The sequence below is a fragment of the Prinia subflava genome, chromosome 2, assembly GCF_021018805.1.
Source record: "Prinia subflava isolate CZ2003 ecotype Zambia chromosome 2, Cam_Psub_1.2, whole genome shotgun sequence".
Classification (NCBI taxonomy): Eukaryota; Metazoa; Chordata; class Aves; order Passeriformes; family Cisticolidae; genus Prinia; species Prinia subflava.
This window is the reverse complement of record NC_086248.1, coordinates 86,540,085-86,556,008: the sequence shown is the minus strand read 5'-3', so window position 1 is coordinate 86,556,008 and position 15,924 is coordinate 86,540,085. Positions and strand designations below refer to the sequence as shown.

General features: G+C 33.3%; 1 protein-coding gene across 1 annotated transcript in view; it reads left to right on the top strand.

Annotated features, from left to right (window-relative positions):
• Positions 1–15,924, top strand: part of DNAH8 (dynein axonemal heavy chain 8) — a 127,279-nt gene that overhangs the window by 62,493 nt on the left and 48,862 nt on the right. The window contains exons 52-62 of the mRNA XM_063390866.1: positions 2,124–2,361; positions 3,286–3,428; positions 4,012–4,146; positions 6,254–6,376; positions 7,936–8,149; positions 8,714–8,823; positions 9,406–9,569; positions 12,594–12,786; positions 13,208–13,330; positions 14,997–15,127; positions 15,447–15,600. Of these exons, the coding sequence (XP_063246936.1) occupies positions 2,124–2,361; positions 3,286–3,428; positions 4,012–4,146; positions 6,254–6,376; positions 7,936–8,149; positions 8,714–8,823; positions 9,406–9,569; positions 12,594–12,786; positions 13,208–13,330; positions 14,997–15,127; positions 15,447–15,600 (1,728 nt within the window). The remainder of the gene's footprint in view (positions 1–2,123; positions 2,362–3,285; positions 3,429–4,011; positions 4,147–6,253; positions 6,377–7,935; positions 8,150–8,713; positions 8,824–9,405; positions 9,570–12,593; positions 12,787–13,207; positions 13,331–14,996; positions 15,128–15,446; positions 15,601–15,924) is intronic.

Here is a 15,924-nt window from a genome sequence, read left to right as displayed (position 1 = left end):
GTGTCATTTTTCTTTTACATTTCATATCTGTGAAACCTCTGACTGAACTGAGTTTGTCTTCACAGAAGATTTTTCCTGTGATCAAAAGTTTATGTTATTTTTGATTAGCGCTTGTTAGGAAGTGTCAGCAAGTCAGTGGTCTGTTCATGCTGCTTGATCAGGGAAATATTTCCCTGATTTAAGCTGTATTGAATGTTTCTTCATGTGAATGAAAATCTCTGGTGAGTTTCTGTCCATCTGTGACCCAGTCAGTAACTCTTAGCAGGGCTCAATGCTGATGTTATCTAAGAGCCAGCGACACCAGAGATTTTTACCCTACTTGTACCTTAACATCCCATCTGTGCCATAAATGGTCTCTGTGCAGAAGCCCTGTACCTTATCAGCCTCCTGATTTATTGGGTCTTAAGTCTCTTTAGCAGTTGTAGTATTTAGCACATGCTGCTTCTGTTCAGTTCATGCGTTCTCAACTATTACAAGCAAATCAAAGCAGTTGCAGACTTGTATTTGAGTTCCAAAGCTCAGTTTTGGATGTTCACCAAACATGCACATTTACTGATTATGTGCCATTTGTTAGCATTCACAATTTAAGTTGCCTATTCATGTACAACAGCTTTATAATGGTTTCATATAAATGTGATCTCACCTTTGCTTTCCTCCTTGTAGTTTCCACTGACTTTCTAACTCTTTATGCATCCTCTGGCCCACCTCATTAGGTAGACAAATATCATTTGCCTTAGGAGATTTAACACCAGTTTTTTGTTTGGAGTTATCCTGCCTTATGAGCCTATTGGAAAAGTCAGTAAACTTGTAGCTAAAGGAGATCTGATTGATCTGCATGAAGGATCAAAGAAAAGTGTTTGACATCGTTCTTTACCAGGCGTTTACATGGATGCTAAATAGTCATAGCAGAAGATAGGAGTTTAATTTCTAGATAAACAACGTATTGGAAGATAGAAAATGTGTGACTGGATTATCAGTTCTTGGGAAGGACAGAGGTTATCAATGGTCCTGAGGCACCTTTGCTTGGATAAGTGCTGTTCAAAATGTTCATAAACAATTTGGAAAAGTTTTAGGTGAAGGAATTTATTGACGATACTAGATTGTTCAGGGTATTAAGGACAAAACAACTAACCATGAAGAACTGTAGACAGATTTTATGAGACTGAATAAATAGGTAATAAAATGGCAAATGAAATTCAGTGAAAGTAAGCCTGAAGGATTTCACACAGGAAGAAAACAAACTGTTCAGTGCCATGAATATCAGACCTATGGGACATCTTGCCAAAGGCTGTAATAGACAATAAAAGTTTGTGTAGGCTCAAGACCAGACTTGCTATTTTCAGGATGGAAAAAAACACATGGGATTATAAAAGCAGAATAAGTGTGTATTGTTTAGAAAATCACAAGCCAAAGAGTGTACCAACAGGAAGTACTATCCCAGCACCACCACAAGCCAATTTTGTGTGCAGCATATTTTGAAACAATATGCTGCACACTGCCTTTATAGAAGGGGAGTACAAATGGGGTTGTTTAAGACAGTCAAGCATCTGAATTCATAAGCAACATCACAGAATTGTAGATAACAAGTTACTATTTTACTACCATCTGGATTCTAGTTCCTTAGAAACAGAGTGAAGCAATCAAATAACAGAATAATTTAATCTATTTTTTAAAACATGAAAAAATAGAAGTTAATGTGATAGATACATGTATTGTATCAGAATTGAGATAAATACATCAGAAAGATGCTGAAAATTCTTCCATGCTTAAAAATGGAAAGAATGGCTGGGCTTCATCTATTCTTGGAGTTCTGAATATAATAAAAATCAGTTAAAAAACTTTTGTTACCCTACCTCATAAATGATATTTATTTTGTGAGCATAATTTTAAAGGATAACTGATGATCAAATTACCTAAGTAATTTTGAAAATTTTCTTCCATTTTCTATAGCCATCTTTAATAAATTTTGTTGGGTTTGTTGTTCTGAATTTTATATTTAATTTTTTTGTAATCTGTGTTGATTTACATTTTGAATACATACAAATAATGCATGTGCATTCATATATAGGTGAAAAAAGTGATTATGTGATATTTTCTAAATGCATATTTTAAAATATTTTCAGTCTATTAATCTTCTGGAGGGCTTGATTCCATTGAAGGAAGAACGTGGTGTATCAAGGACACAACTTCTGCATAAATTGTTCATCTTTGCAATAATGTGGAGTTTAGGTGCCCTTCTGGAGCTGGACAGTCGAGATAAACTTGAAGCCTTCATTAGAACTCGTGATAACAAATTAGACTTACCAAAAATCCCTCGTGACAGCAATCAGACGATGTACGAGTTTTACGTTAGTGATCAGGGTAAGAAAAAGAACCAATATTGTTTCTTAAACTCATCTTAAAACTCTGTTACTGGTTTAGTCCTTATTATACAGTCCTATGAGTTCGGGTTTTCTGACAGTGTAGAACCAGCACATCTGTAGATGAGAGAAGTCAGAGACAAGACACAGAGTGCTCCTTGCTAATGTTTTAGTATTTCTTTTTCATTTCCTTCTTACTAATTACTTTTCAATCAATTTAGCCAGCCTACAATTTGTAGATAATTTGTGCTTAGGCTAGTTTGGTCTAGCTTAATATTATTTTGTGCTTAATTTTCTTACAGGTGGTAGTTTTTGTTAAAGGAATGAAATCTGATTTTAATTTTGCTTAGTAATTATTACCCATGTCTAATAACATGTCATGGATCTGAAAGGTTATAGAATGATAAGAATACTGGAATATTTTGATTCTTTATATTTTGAATAGTGTGCTGTTTTCTAGAACTATTTTTTTAGTTTAACTAGCACACACAACTATTGTCACAAAAATCTTACTGTCATGACAAGGTATGTTCTCTTCTGAAGAAATTAATTTCTCTTGCATGCAGATTAGGGTGGGGTTTTTTTTGCCAACAACACTGATTTAGTATACACATATTGCCATATTGCCATATTCTGTGATTTTTCGCCAGCAGTGTAAGAATTAGTTTCTTAGTTTCTAAGGTTTTTATTTAGAAAGAATATATAAATTCACTAAATATGTCTACACTTAGTAGGATGTAGACCAATTACAGGTCATGACTGTCCTTTGTTAGGTGCATTTTAGACAGATTAGAGAAAATTTATCCCTTTTTATACTCTGTAGTATTCTACCCATAATATCTATTTTTAAAATTATTTTATTAATGAAATATTGAACATGATCAGAATATTATGATTTTTTGGAATTTTTTTTTTGTTATTTCAGGTACCTGGGAGCACTGGAGCAACAGAGTTCAGGAATTTGTTTATCCAACAGATCATGTCCCAGACTATGCATCTATTCTGGTTCCAAATGTTGATAATACCAGAACTCAGTTTTTGTTAAACACAATTGCAAAACAAAAGAAAGTGAGTACAGGATTACATATTTTAGTTCTATGCCTGCCATAGAAAATAAGTAGAAAACTACTTAAAAAGTAACAGAATGTTACAATTGTTCCTCGTCTTCTAGTTATTGTCTCTAGTCATTGCTTTCCAGGTGCATCATTATATGGTTGTGCGGGGATTTTTTTGTTTGTGGTGCCTTTTTTTTTTTTATTTTTTATTTTCTTAACATGGATCCTCTGTAATTATTTTTGTGCATGAACAAAACTTTAAAATATAAAAGAAGGAGTTTACAGGAAGCATTCTTAGGGTCATCCACTAAAAGAGAGTGTTGATGCAGATGTGTTGGAAACTGGAAGAAGTTTGGCAATTGGAAGGAAATCCTCTAGCACATTCTTGCTTCTTCCTTTCCCTTTTAACTCTTGGAGAATCTATGTGGGATGGAAAATGCACATGGTCTCAGTGCACCTGGGGACAAGAAAAAACTATGAAAAATGTAGTATTTAAAAATAGAAACAGAAACTATTCTTTTCTCAAAAATAGGTCTGTTATGCACATATAAATATAAGTTTTGATATTACTTATGTGGTTTAAATGTCTGTTACAGGCTGTTTTGCTCATAGGAGAACAGGGGACTGCAAAGACAGTCATGATTAAAGGATATATGAAGAGATATGATCCAGAAGAGCATTTGTCAAAAAGTCTAAACTTTTCATCTGCCACAGAACCATTTATGTTTCAGGTAAAAATATAGATTTCAAACAATCTTGCATACCATTTCCTTGCTAAGTGTATAAAGAGTACTTAATTCTGATGATAAGTGATTTAGAATTAAATTCTAAAGGATCTTTTTGGTCTAAGTCACTTCCAACATTTCCAAAATTCTATTAAAAATAATTTTTGCAGATCAAAGTAAAATATACTCATTTGCATAGAGATACAAATATTCCTGAATCCTGTGTGGTTTTTCATTTTGGAATTATAGGAATCAAATTTTTTTGCTAAAGACCTTTGGTTTTCTTTTTAGATTTTTTTTTTATACTTTGGATTTTTTCTAATTTTTTAGTATACAGTGTTAATTTTAATTTTTGTTGAATAAAGAACAGATTTCAACCTTTAGATAATTTTGTTTTTCCTCAGCTCAGGAGTAACTACAGCATCAGAAACTCAGTCTTTAAAGACCTCTGGTATGACAACTTTGTAGAAATTTCTCTTTCCCAATGTAACTGGTAAAAATCCATATAAATAGAAAAAAAATGCTGTACCTAGTTTTTTTCAAGTGATCAAAAGGATGTTTTATAACACTATGGTATGATTTGATAATAATTATTTGCTAGGATGGGATTATTTATATTAAATTTGCTTCATTACCAATTCAATGCAATGAATTCATGATCATGAGCCTCTGGTATGAAAAAAAAATCATTTTGGAATATTTCTTAGAATTTCAATAGATTGAAAAATCTATTAACGGAATGGAATTGCAAACTCCCTTCCAAAGTTAGGCATCTTTTTTAAGAAGATAATGTAAATGTTATTATGAAAATGGTGAAAAATACTAGATTAGACACCTATTTTTAAAAAAATTCCAGACTCACAGAATGGCTGCTGAGTTTTTCCCAGCAGGTATTATTATGTGTAAGATCTCTGGTAGTGGTTTGTGTCAAACGGAGACAGAATAAGGCATGCAAGGCTTTCATGCAGGCAAGGCCTATTGAACAGTCAGTGTCTCTGTCCCAGGGTCCTTTACTAAGCATATTATGGGTCCTTAGAACCCTCTTGGAAACAAATCCCAGACTTGCTCATTTCTGGTTCAGAGGGTGGATGAGAGGACCTGAGTGTGTCTTGTCTCTGCTGCAGCCCTGCAGCACCTCAGAGGAGGGGCTCCCTTAGCAGAGAGTTAGCTCAAGGCATGGTTGACTCTGCTGATTTCCAATGGAGAGATGTAGCAGAAAAGAAGGTGAAATGCTTCTAATCACTTGAAAGAGTTACACTCAAGATATTTTCTTTTAATTTTGAGTCACCATTCTGAGGCTATTTGAAAGGTTGTGTAATCTTGGATGCATTAGGTATGCTACAAAGATCTTGATTTCTTATGTAATTGCTTATCAGTTTCTCTTTTCCACCTTAATCACATGTCCTCTGTGTGTCTGTATCTTAAAATACTCATCAATATCCTGCTGTAAAAATGGGACAAAAACATTGGACAAAAGATGTCTATTTTCTGCTGCAAAAATGCTATTACTACTTTTATCTTTATGACAGCACATGTTGCTTTACTCATATAGGGTGACATTTGTGCCTTTATAGAAAAAACATTACTTGTCTAAGGAAAAGATCTGGTACTGTCTTGTAAGGTGTTTTTTCTGTCATTGTTTATGTATCTTTAGAAAGACTGTAGAGCTATAGAACTTTGAAGAAACATTTCAGTTAAATATCAATCTTGTCTTTTGCATCCTCTTTCTTGCCACCAAAATATTAAAATTTTTCCTTACATCCCTCACAAGACACCTGGGAAATCATTTAAAGGAATCAAAGTTGCCTCCGTGTGCTCTGCAGTTGTATTGCAAATATTAAACAAGTGATGTAAGTTAGGGAAATGATAATGCTGATAATGAAATAATAATTTCTAAGTTTGGAAACTTTTTAAAAACCTCTGATAGCCAGAGGTGAGTTGCAGGACAGGATTTGGATTCCTTAGGAGCTGGATTCCTTAATACTTGAATTAAAGGTGAAGCTGCTAACAAAAACAGGGAATCATTGGCTGAGTGCTGTAGCAGGTTTTTCAACAATGTCTTTTAAATATTGTTGCTTTAGATAAAAAATGAGAAGTTTCTTTACCTTTTCAGAGGACAGTAGAGAGTTATGTGGACAAACGTGTTGGAAGTACTTATGGACCTCCTGGGGGCAGAAAGATGACTATTTTTATTGATGATATCAATATGCCATTTATCAATGAATGGGGAGATCAGGTAAACTGTTTCAATATTTACTACTTACTCTCAAATTGTTGTGCTTGTTATATATATATACACACATGGGAATCAGTGGACTTTTAATTAAATTTTTATTTAATTAAAAATTTAATTAAATAAAATTAAATTTAAAAATTAAAATATTTAATCAAATATTTTAATTAACTGTTAGTTATTGGAAATGCTTTATCATTTTGGTCCACTGGCACACACTAAAAAGGAGAGCAAATTAGATTTACTGATGAGAAGTAATATAATGATGCCATATTTTACATTATCTCCACTTCCTTATTTTTTTAAGACTAAACAAAAATCAGCGTAAAACAAAAAAGTAGTATATTAACAATTTCAAGATTGACATTAGTCTGAGAGCACCGATAAATAAATTTATGCCAAGAGAAAGGCCAGTACCTTGGAGAGAGAAATAAAGGATATAAAAAATTCAAAGCCTCCACTAGGTCTTGCATTATGGCACCAAGACATGGCTCAAATATTTTTGATGGGATAATGGTTTGTGATTACATGCCTCATACCATGCTGGTTTTGGTGGGGTATATGAGCACATAAATAAGGCTTGCTGAATTTCCTTGGAGCACTTGCTATGTGCAAACTATGGAGCTGTAGAGTAGAATGAAGAGTGGATAGCCTTTCCAAAAGAAGCATGAAAGAATCAGTTGTTTTGCTTCAAAGGAGGCACAAGAGCGAGCTGAAAAGCACAGCTCGAACATCTGTAGCTGAATTTCCAGAAAAAAAATGAGGAACAAAACAATTTTTCCCCTGATACAATTCTGTATGAGACTAGTGTGTTATTAGCCCCACAAAGGTGTATCAAGCTCTGAGGGTTGCCAGCAGCCTCCCAGAAATGCCTTATGAAAAATTAGCGAGATGGCTGACTGGAGATGTTTTGGAAAATGCAAAAAGGTTTTAATTAAGGTGAAAATAAAAAACTATACAGAACAAAAGAATAAAATCTGTGTGGAGTGCAGGGAGGTCCCTTGCACCTGCTAAGACACCCAGAAAAGCCTCGAGAAACTCTGTGCTCTCTCTTAAGTATTTAACAATCTAGGAGGGATTTTTGGCATGCTGCCTAATAGGAAATATCTACATTTCTTGAGGAACAGCTAAAGGATCTAACAGCTGCTTTTGCCCTGGCTCTGGGCCAATTATGGTGAGAAGTTTCTGGTTGTTCCTCCTTAAAAGTTCAGGGGTGAAACTCAAACTCTTTTTTAATATGGAAACACCTGCTAAAGTGTGGAGGTGCACTGCAACATTCCCCCAGTTAATTTCTTTAATTTTGTTTAGTTCAAAAGAATACAAACACATTTTCTGGACATTATATGGCAGTAGAGCTCTGAAACAATTTTCCTGCCATTTAAAATCACGTAAACCAAGATCTTCCATATGACTAAGGAAGATAATTCAATATGTTTTTAGATTAAGGTAAAAATATCTCTCTGTGGGTTAGTGGAATTACAAAAAGAAGTTAAATTGTCATGGTGTATTTTCTTCTTTTCTTGCATAAATTTCTAACTCGTACAACTTACATAAATTTACAGATAACAAATGAAATTGTCCGTCAGATGATGGAAATGAGAGGCATGTACAGCTTGGATAAGCCTGGAGACTTCCTTACGATTGTAGATGTACAAATAATAGCAGCAATGATCCATCCTGGAGGAGGTCGTAACGATATTCCCCAGCGTTTAAAAAGACAGTTTTCTGTATTCAATTGTACACTGCCATCCAACGCGTCCATCGACAAAATTTTTGGTACTTTTTTCTCTTGTTTTAGTACAATTTATTTCCCTTTGTAATGGACTTAAGATCTATAAAAGTGTGCTTTCTTTCTCACTTTCATCATGCAAATTCAGAGTTCTTCCAATAAAAGAACTGAACCTGTGATACAGCAAAAATAGTGCTGTGGAAGAGCAATGAAATGCTTTAAATTCTTATCTTCCTAATTTTGGACAAACAAATATTAAGAAAGTAATGACATTTGAAGGAGCTCTTTCCTTGAAGACTATCAGCACTGCTATTTCTGTGTAGGTTAATGTTCCACCTCTGAACTGTCTAAATGGTCTCTGTTGCTAAATTTCTCAATTCTGGTAATTCTGTCAATACAGGATATGACAGAAACCAAGCACTTACTGCCCAATGTTTCTATGCTAATTCAGAAAAGCCATAGACAACAGAGAAAAGTAATTTCATCTGCAATTTTAAATTATGTTTTACCAAGTAATTTTTTTAAATAAGCACCTATTTGTCTAGCTCATGACCTACCTCATTATATCCTACAAGCCGAGATTAATTGGTTTTTGCGGCTTGTATTTTCAGGTATAATTTCCAGTGGATACTTCCATCCCTGTAGAGCATTCAACTCTGAAGTATGTGATATGGTAGGAAAATTGGTCTCAACAGGAAGAGTATTGTGGCAGAGGACAAAGGTATAAATTCAAGGAAAGTTTTATCTGTGAATAGAGTGACTATTAATTTAGTTTAGGCAACTACTCCCTAAGATCATAGCTATAAGAAAAACCCAAACAAAATATAACCCCCCCCCACTCTCTCAAAAAAAAAAAAAAAGGAAAAGGAAAAAGAAAAAGAAAAAAACATTTATAAAAACAGAAGATAGGCTACAATGTTTTCAAGATGAAATCTGGAAAATAACAGATTTCAGTATACAAGACAGATGAATGGAAATATCAGTCCATTCATTGTTAACCAAAACTTTAATCTCCATGGCTAAGGAACAGGGAGTGAAATTCTTTACAAATTATAATTTTTAATTTATAGAGCCAGCGCAACACATGAAAAAATTACATGTTGTAAATCTTGATGTTCTACATTTAGTGATAGATCCTGCTTTCAAACAATTAGATATTCTTGGTGACTTCTTACAAAGAGTTTAGTGAAAATTAGTATTTTTGTTATTTGTATGTGTTACTAATGATAAAGTTATAAATTTTATCATTATTGATTATTTCTAGATGTTACTGATTTTGAATACTAACAATATTTCTCTTTAGGCAAAGATGTTACCTACACCATCTAAATTCCACTATATCTTCAACCTTCGAGACCTTTCTAGAATTTGGCAAGGAATGTTAACTATAAAGGCAGAAGAATGCAGTACCAGGGCTGTTATCCTAAAACTTTTTAAACATGAATGTACCAGAGTAATTGCTGACAGGTATAATAATTACAGCATTTTGTATTTAGTAGGTTTAGCCATTTACTTCATTTTTGCTCATACATCTGTAAAACTTCTAAATAGTATAAATCTTATTAGGCCAGTATGAAAAAAATTCTCTTATTTTACATACAGTCTGTATTGGGGTATTATTCCAACAAATATCAGGGTACGTACTGATAGATTAACACAGTAACTGAATGGAAAACATCAATATATCTGCATATTATATATTTTAACAAATTTTTTTACCCCTTTGGCTTCCTTCAGCTGATTACACTGTAGAAAAGAAAACTTTATGGTGACCTAAATTTATACACATAGGATAATTTAAAATTGCTTTGCTCTCCTCACAGAAAAAAACAGGATTGCATGCTTATGACTAAAAATTGGCCCATCTCCTATAAATTGCTTTCAAAATATTCATAAAACAGATATACCTGTGACCTGTATGTCTTGGAGACCAGCATTATTTTTCTGTTCATTGTGTTTCAATTTCTTGTGAATTTACAGATGTAGCACTATAGCTGCTGTTACAAACCTGATATATACCCACTACTACTCTGAGTAGTTATAATTAATACAAGTTTTTTTCTTACTCTGATGCCCTGAGAAATAGCATTTATGATTTTTGAAAAGTAATATTATATACTTAAAGCATTCAATTTAAATATTGACTCTTAAAAACAGGTATGTCTATTTTCTTACACTTTACTGACTTTATAAAGCTATCACAAAGTGAAAAGAATGACAAATATTTTGCCATGGCCACACGAGGGCTTTCTAGAGTGCTTTTGCTTTTAGTTACACCTAAAAGGTCCTGAATTGAAAAGTGATTAGGTGTTACTTGCCATGACCAGAATGTTTTGAGTATTCAACATAGCTGCAAAACCTTAAAATGGAATTTATGTATTTTAAGATGCTGACTATGTAAATACAATCTGGTGAGGGTGATTTAGCATGATAGCAAGCAAGTCAAATACATAACAATTGCATTGTATTCTGGCAGGGTCAGCCTTAATCATATTATTCAATTAACTTATCAACATAAAGAAAAGAGGTGTAGAAGAAATATAAGGAGTTCCATCTCTGTTTTTTAAATACAAGAGGGACAAAGTGAGATCCTCCTAAGTATATGTTGATATGTGGACTTCAGCATACATTCAGTTGAAATAGAAAAAAACCCAAGATGTATAAAACTTAGAGACCAGTTGCACACTGTCTAAACTGCCCTCCATTTCATGTAAATGTTAGAAACAATTCCAAACAAATCATAGACCACTGTCAAAAAGTTTTGTTTACCATCCTTGCCCGTATCTTCTAGAATGCCTCCTTGTTTTTCATGAGAGCTCTGAGTCAGCTGACAGAGCCCATCTCTTTTTTTCCCCAGAAGGTGCCTTAACAAACTTAAGAGCCAAGGAAGACTGCTGTTATCACCAGTTTCAATATCCCATATGATCCATAATCTTGCTCACTTCCTCATTCTCCTAAAATACATAAGCTGAGTTCAGAAAATGCATGTAGGAAATGTAAAAGTAAATCTTATTCATCAGCTGTCACGAATATAAAAATAAAGGCCAGACTTTTCTGCTAACTTAAGTAGTTGTTTCTCCATGGTCAGAGAAAGCCTATCCATGGCAGAATATTAGCAGTGCTGATATTTCTCACTGTCTGATATGTCTGACTCTCTGAACTATCATATGTTATATTGGCTATAATTTATGTCTATACATTTTTATGTGCAACAGAGTGCTGTTGATATGAGATGGGGAAAATGTTTAGTTTTAATTTTAAGCTAGGATCCACCCTATTAAGGCAAAAGTATCATACACAATCATACGGTGTATCATTGTCTGCTTTAAAGTTGGGAGCAATATCACTGGCATTTACTGATATGTTCATAAATGTTTTTAATATGCTGTGATAAATTTAAAAATGCATGGAAGATATGTATTTGTACAGATGTGTTATATATTAAAAAGAGGGAGAGAGTGTAGTCGTGCATTTCCTCTTTCCATTCTACTTTTAAATGTCCTAGTGGTTAATATTATAAATATTATGTCATTACTAAAGACCTCTAACAATAATGATATAATGCACATCTAAGCTGTCTCCATATCAATTCCTCAATTTAACTTGTCTTATTTGAAAACTCATAGCACTGGGCTTCTTCACATTTGTTCTACTTTCCTCTCAGTTGTATCACTACAAAGAAAAAGAAGTAAATATATGGAAATTATTTTTTCTGTACTTCAGCATTCGTAGTTTGAATTAACTTTTTCTGTGGATGAGATGGTTCTTGTCTTTTATGTTTGCCAATTCTCCTAAGTAGCATTCTTCATTGCTTCACCAATAATCATAATCAGAGTAGTTTAAAGTCTGATCTCTATTAAAATCAGGTTGAATCTGTTAAGGGAAGCAGATAAAGTTGTTTACGCAATGAAATGTAGTCATCAGTATATGTTTCCAGACTTTAATTAGTCCCCTTAATGTGTATTCCTCTCTGCTAATTATGGGGTTTTGTGCAAGAGGTGTTGAGAATGGAGTCAGGCTGTTGTGGCAATATACTGACTTTCTTTCACTATTCCTTGTCTAAGTGCAGTTTCATAGGCAGTGTTATGACACCGTAAATCATGCTGTTCTACTGAAGGCTGAAAGATGATGAGGCTCACGTAGCCATAGTCATTTGGGAAAGCATTCACCCTTTTTCATCCTTTTTTACCTGAAAAATTACATGGTCTGTTGTTGTCTAACTCTTGGTGAAAGCTAGAAAATCAAATTATTTTGTTTTATATTTCATGTCACTGACTATTACACTTTATAGTATGGATTTGATTTTTGTGAATGTTGCCTAATCCATTTCTGTGACTTCTGTGTAGTATGTGTGGTCTCATATGAATTTTTCTTTAAAATGCTACAAGTTTGATTTTTTGTTTTAATTTTTTTCTTAGTATTTAGTTACCTGTTTTCTCTCTATATAACTAAAAATATTTTTTTAAATGTGTACTAATTTGTGGTTTTCAGATTTAATACACCCGAAGATAGAGTCTGGTTTGAAAAAACTATTGATAAAACAATTGAGGAATATGTGGAGGGAGATTTAAGTGAAGTTCTCCGATCTGAACCATATTTTGTAGATTTTTTACGGGATGAGCCTGAAGGAACTGGTGAGGAAGCAGAAGACGCTACGCTCGAAGCACCAAAAGTTTATGAGGAGGTATTTCATTTTAAGCATCAAATACTAGGCACCAAAGTTTTCCTTTAATTATTTAGGGTGTTATATTGTTGAACTCATCCAATACAGAAAGTTTTGTTGAATAGCTACCACTTTTTTTTTGTGCAGATATATCTAAATTTTCCTGGTTAGCATGCAATAAATCATTTTAGTGATGTTAGATTTAATAATGACATATAAATGTGGTCTATTTTTTCCTGTTCTCCTTGCTTCTTCTTCCACCATTAGCAAAAAATTTCTGCTTAAACACAACTACAATAATTAAGGTGAATTAGCAATATAATATCATTCATTACACATGGCCAACACATAAAACTGAAGTTTGTGTAAAAATATCAGGGGAGTTTTAAAATTCTGAAGTGACCTACTAGTGTTTTTACAGTTTTCTTTACTTTTTTTTCAGGTTCCAAGTTATGAATTCCTTTGTAACAAATTGCGGTCATATCAGTCACAATACAATGAAAATATTAGAGGGTCATTTCTTGATTTGGTGTTTTTCAAGGATGCAATGACACATCTTATTAAGGTTGGGTATTGCTAATTTTTATTTGCTTAGCTGTAGTAACAATGCTATTTATTTGATCAAGCTGTTCTCAGAGGGCATAATGTGAAAAAGCTATTTGTATCCCCAAACTGCTTTGCCATCTTTGCACAGTCATCTGCCAGCACTAGGAAAGAGCTACAGTCATTTTATCTGTTTGCATGTTTTATAATAAACTCCTTATTTGAATACCTATTTGAACTTCTGTGTATTCAGACAGATGAACATTTTCTTCAATAGGAAAGATGAGACCATAAATAAAGACATTTATATTATCTATATAGAATTATTTTTAATCATGTAGAATTCAGAGCACACTTCAAATATATCTGTACCTGACAGGGGACAAAAACAACCTGAGGTGGAATCCAATTGGAAGAGGGACATGAAAGGAAATACAAATTTGGGCTGTAATAGAACCAGTGTGTAGGGTAGAGTTTAGGGTCTGTGTAGGTCTCAGCTAACAATCATTTGTTCTCCTGCTCAGAAAGGAATCTATAAGAAAAGAATTCATCTTAAATTAAAATCTGATTCGAGGGGGTGAAATAAAGGGAAAGTATGAGATTTGTGTCTCAGGTTTAAGAAGTGTTGTCTCAGGAATGGCTTTGACTGGATAATCTGATTACTGAAAGACACACAGAAGTTGTGGTGAAAAAAAAAACAGAAGAAGGTGTTTTGTATGTCTCTAGTTGACCTCAAATGAAGTAAATGTTTGTTTGCTTTGTATTTAAACAGAAGTAAATAAGTTTCTTTTTAAATATGGTTCACATGATGCTAGGTGAATTTCAGAAGACCTTGAAAGCCTCTGACATTCCATTTTTCTTGGCAAGTTTTAGCCAGAATATCCTCAATATGCACTTAGTGACAGCAGGGCTCCTTGATACATAAAATGACAATAAATCTAGTCACCCACATAATTTCATATCTAGACTTTCTTAATAAAGTTATCTGGATAGGCTCAGAGGGAAGTGTGCAGTAAGTTGAAATTTTATAAAAGATAAAAATTAATATATTTTAAAGACTTGATGTATATGCCAATCTTTGGCATTTGTGCATAATTTACATGTGGACCAAAAAAAAAAAGTTGAATCTTAAAAGTAATAGTGCACTAATGTATCATAAACTTAAAGAAGATATGTCAAAAAGCAATAGAAGAGTAAATCTCTAATTCAACTTTTGTATCTGGAGACTTGGTAAGAAAATTATCACAAAAGACATGTTGAAAGTAGATAGAGTATGAGATAACATTAAAGCACAGTTTAATCATGTTCAAGTCTTCCAGACTACTAAAATTAGGAATGCAGTATGTTTGTTCTTCTAGCTAAAGTTTTTTATTGATACTTTTAAACACATTCAGGATGATGTCTTCAAAATAAACTGGAGTTCAAAATGTCCCCTTTCATGTATTTAAATCCTGTGTGTAACTGATTCTAACCATCCCATATTCTTATATGCAGCTTCTTCATTAGCCACACAAAATTCCTAAAGAATTTACAAGTGTTCTTTTGATGAAAAAAATTCTGCAAGTATCCTTTTAATAATTTTTATGTTGTATTATACCAAATTAAACATAAGAAATAACGGGTTTTGGATTTTGCTAACTGATATTTAAATGTATTGCTGATATTTTTCTTCATCATTTCCTCTGTAGGTTTCCCGCATTATTCGGACAGCAAATGGAAATGCGTTACTCGTTGGAGTTGGTGGTTCCGGAAAACAAAGTCTTTCAAAGTTAGCCTCCTTCATTGCTGGCTATAAAATATTTCAGATCACTTTAACCAGGTAAGAAAGGCAAGAAATGTATAAATCACGTTTATGGTATTGCTTTGTCTGTACTTGGCCACAGATTTTTCTCCTTTTTTTATTTTCATTTTGTCACCACTGGAAAAATATTGAAAACAATACATGCTTATCTGGTTTGTACACAACACTGGATTTATTTTGACTTGAAAAACATAGACCATGTGTTAGCTATTCCTGCACCAAAATATGTGTGTTTACAAAGTATGTTTGCAAGGTCATTTGTAAAACACTATAATCCAAAAAGAGTGGTATTTTGCGTTGTTTTGAATTAACAGGTAAAGTTCCTTATCTCTCCTAGATCCTATAATGTAACCAATCTGTCAGAAGATTTAAAAGTATTGTATAGAACAGCTGGACAGGAAGGACAAGGTATCACCTTTATTTTCACTGATAATGAGATAAAAGAGGAATCATTTTTGGAATATGTAAATAATCTGCTGTCATCTGGAGAGGTAAGGGTGTCAGCCTGACAGGCAATGTGCTCTAGAGGCGGGGTACTGCAGAATTTGTCCTCACTACTTTATTTATCTTGGTAATACATTGTAGAATCAATAGTGATTTAAATAGTTCAACGTTTTAAATAAAGAGTGTTCTGGATATCTATTTTTTTTATTTCAGTGTAAACCAGGAGAATATAAAAGCAGCTATGGTTAGTATTTCAGTAGCCTTTTATTAAATGATGATTTGTTTTGCCAGTCAAGTTTTGTACACTTCTGGAGTTAGACTTCTTAGTTTTCAATGGAGTTTCCTAAGTCTAAACCTATGGTTTTTAGTCT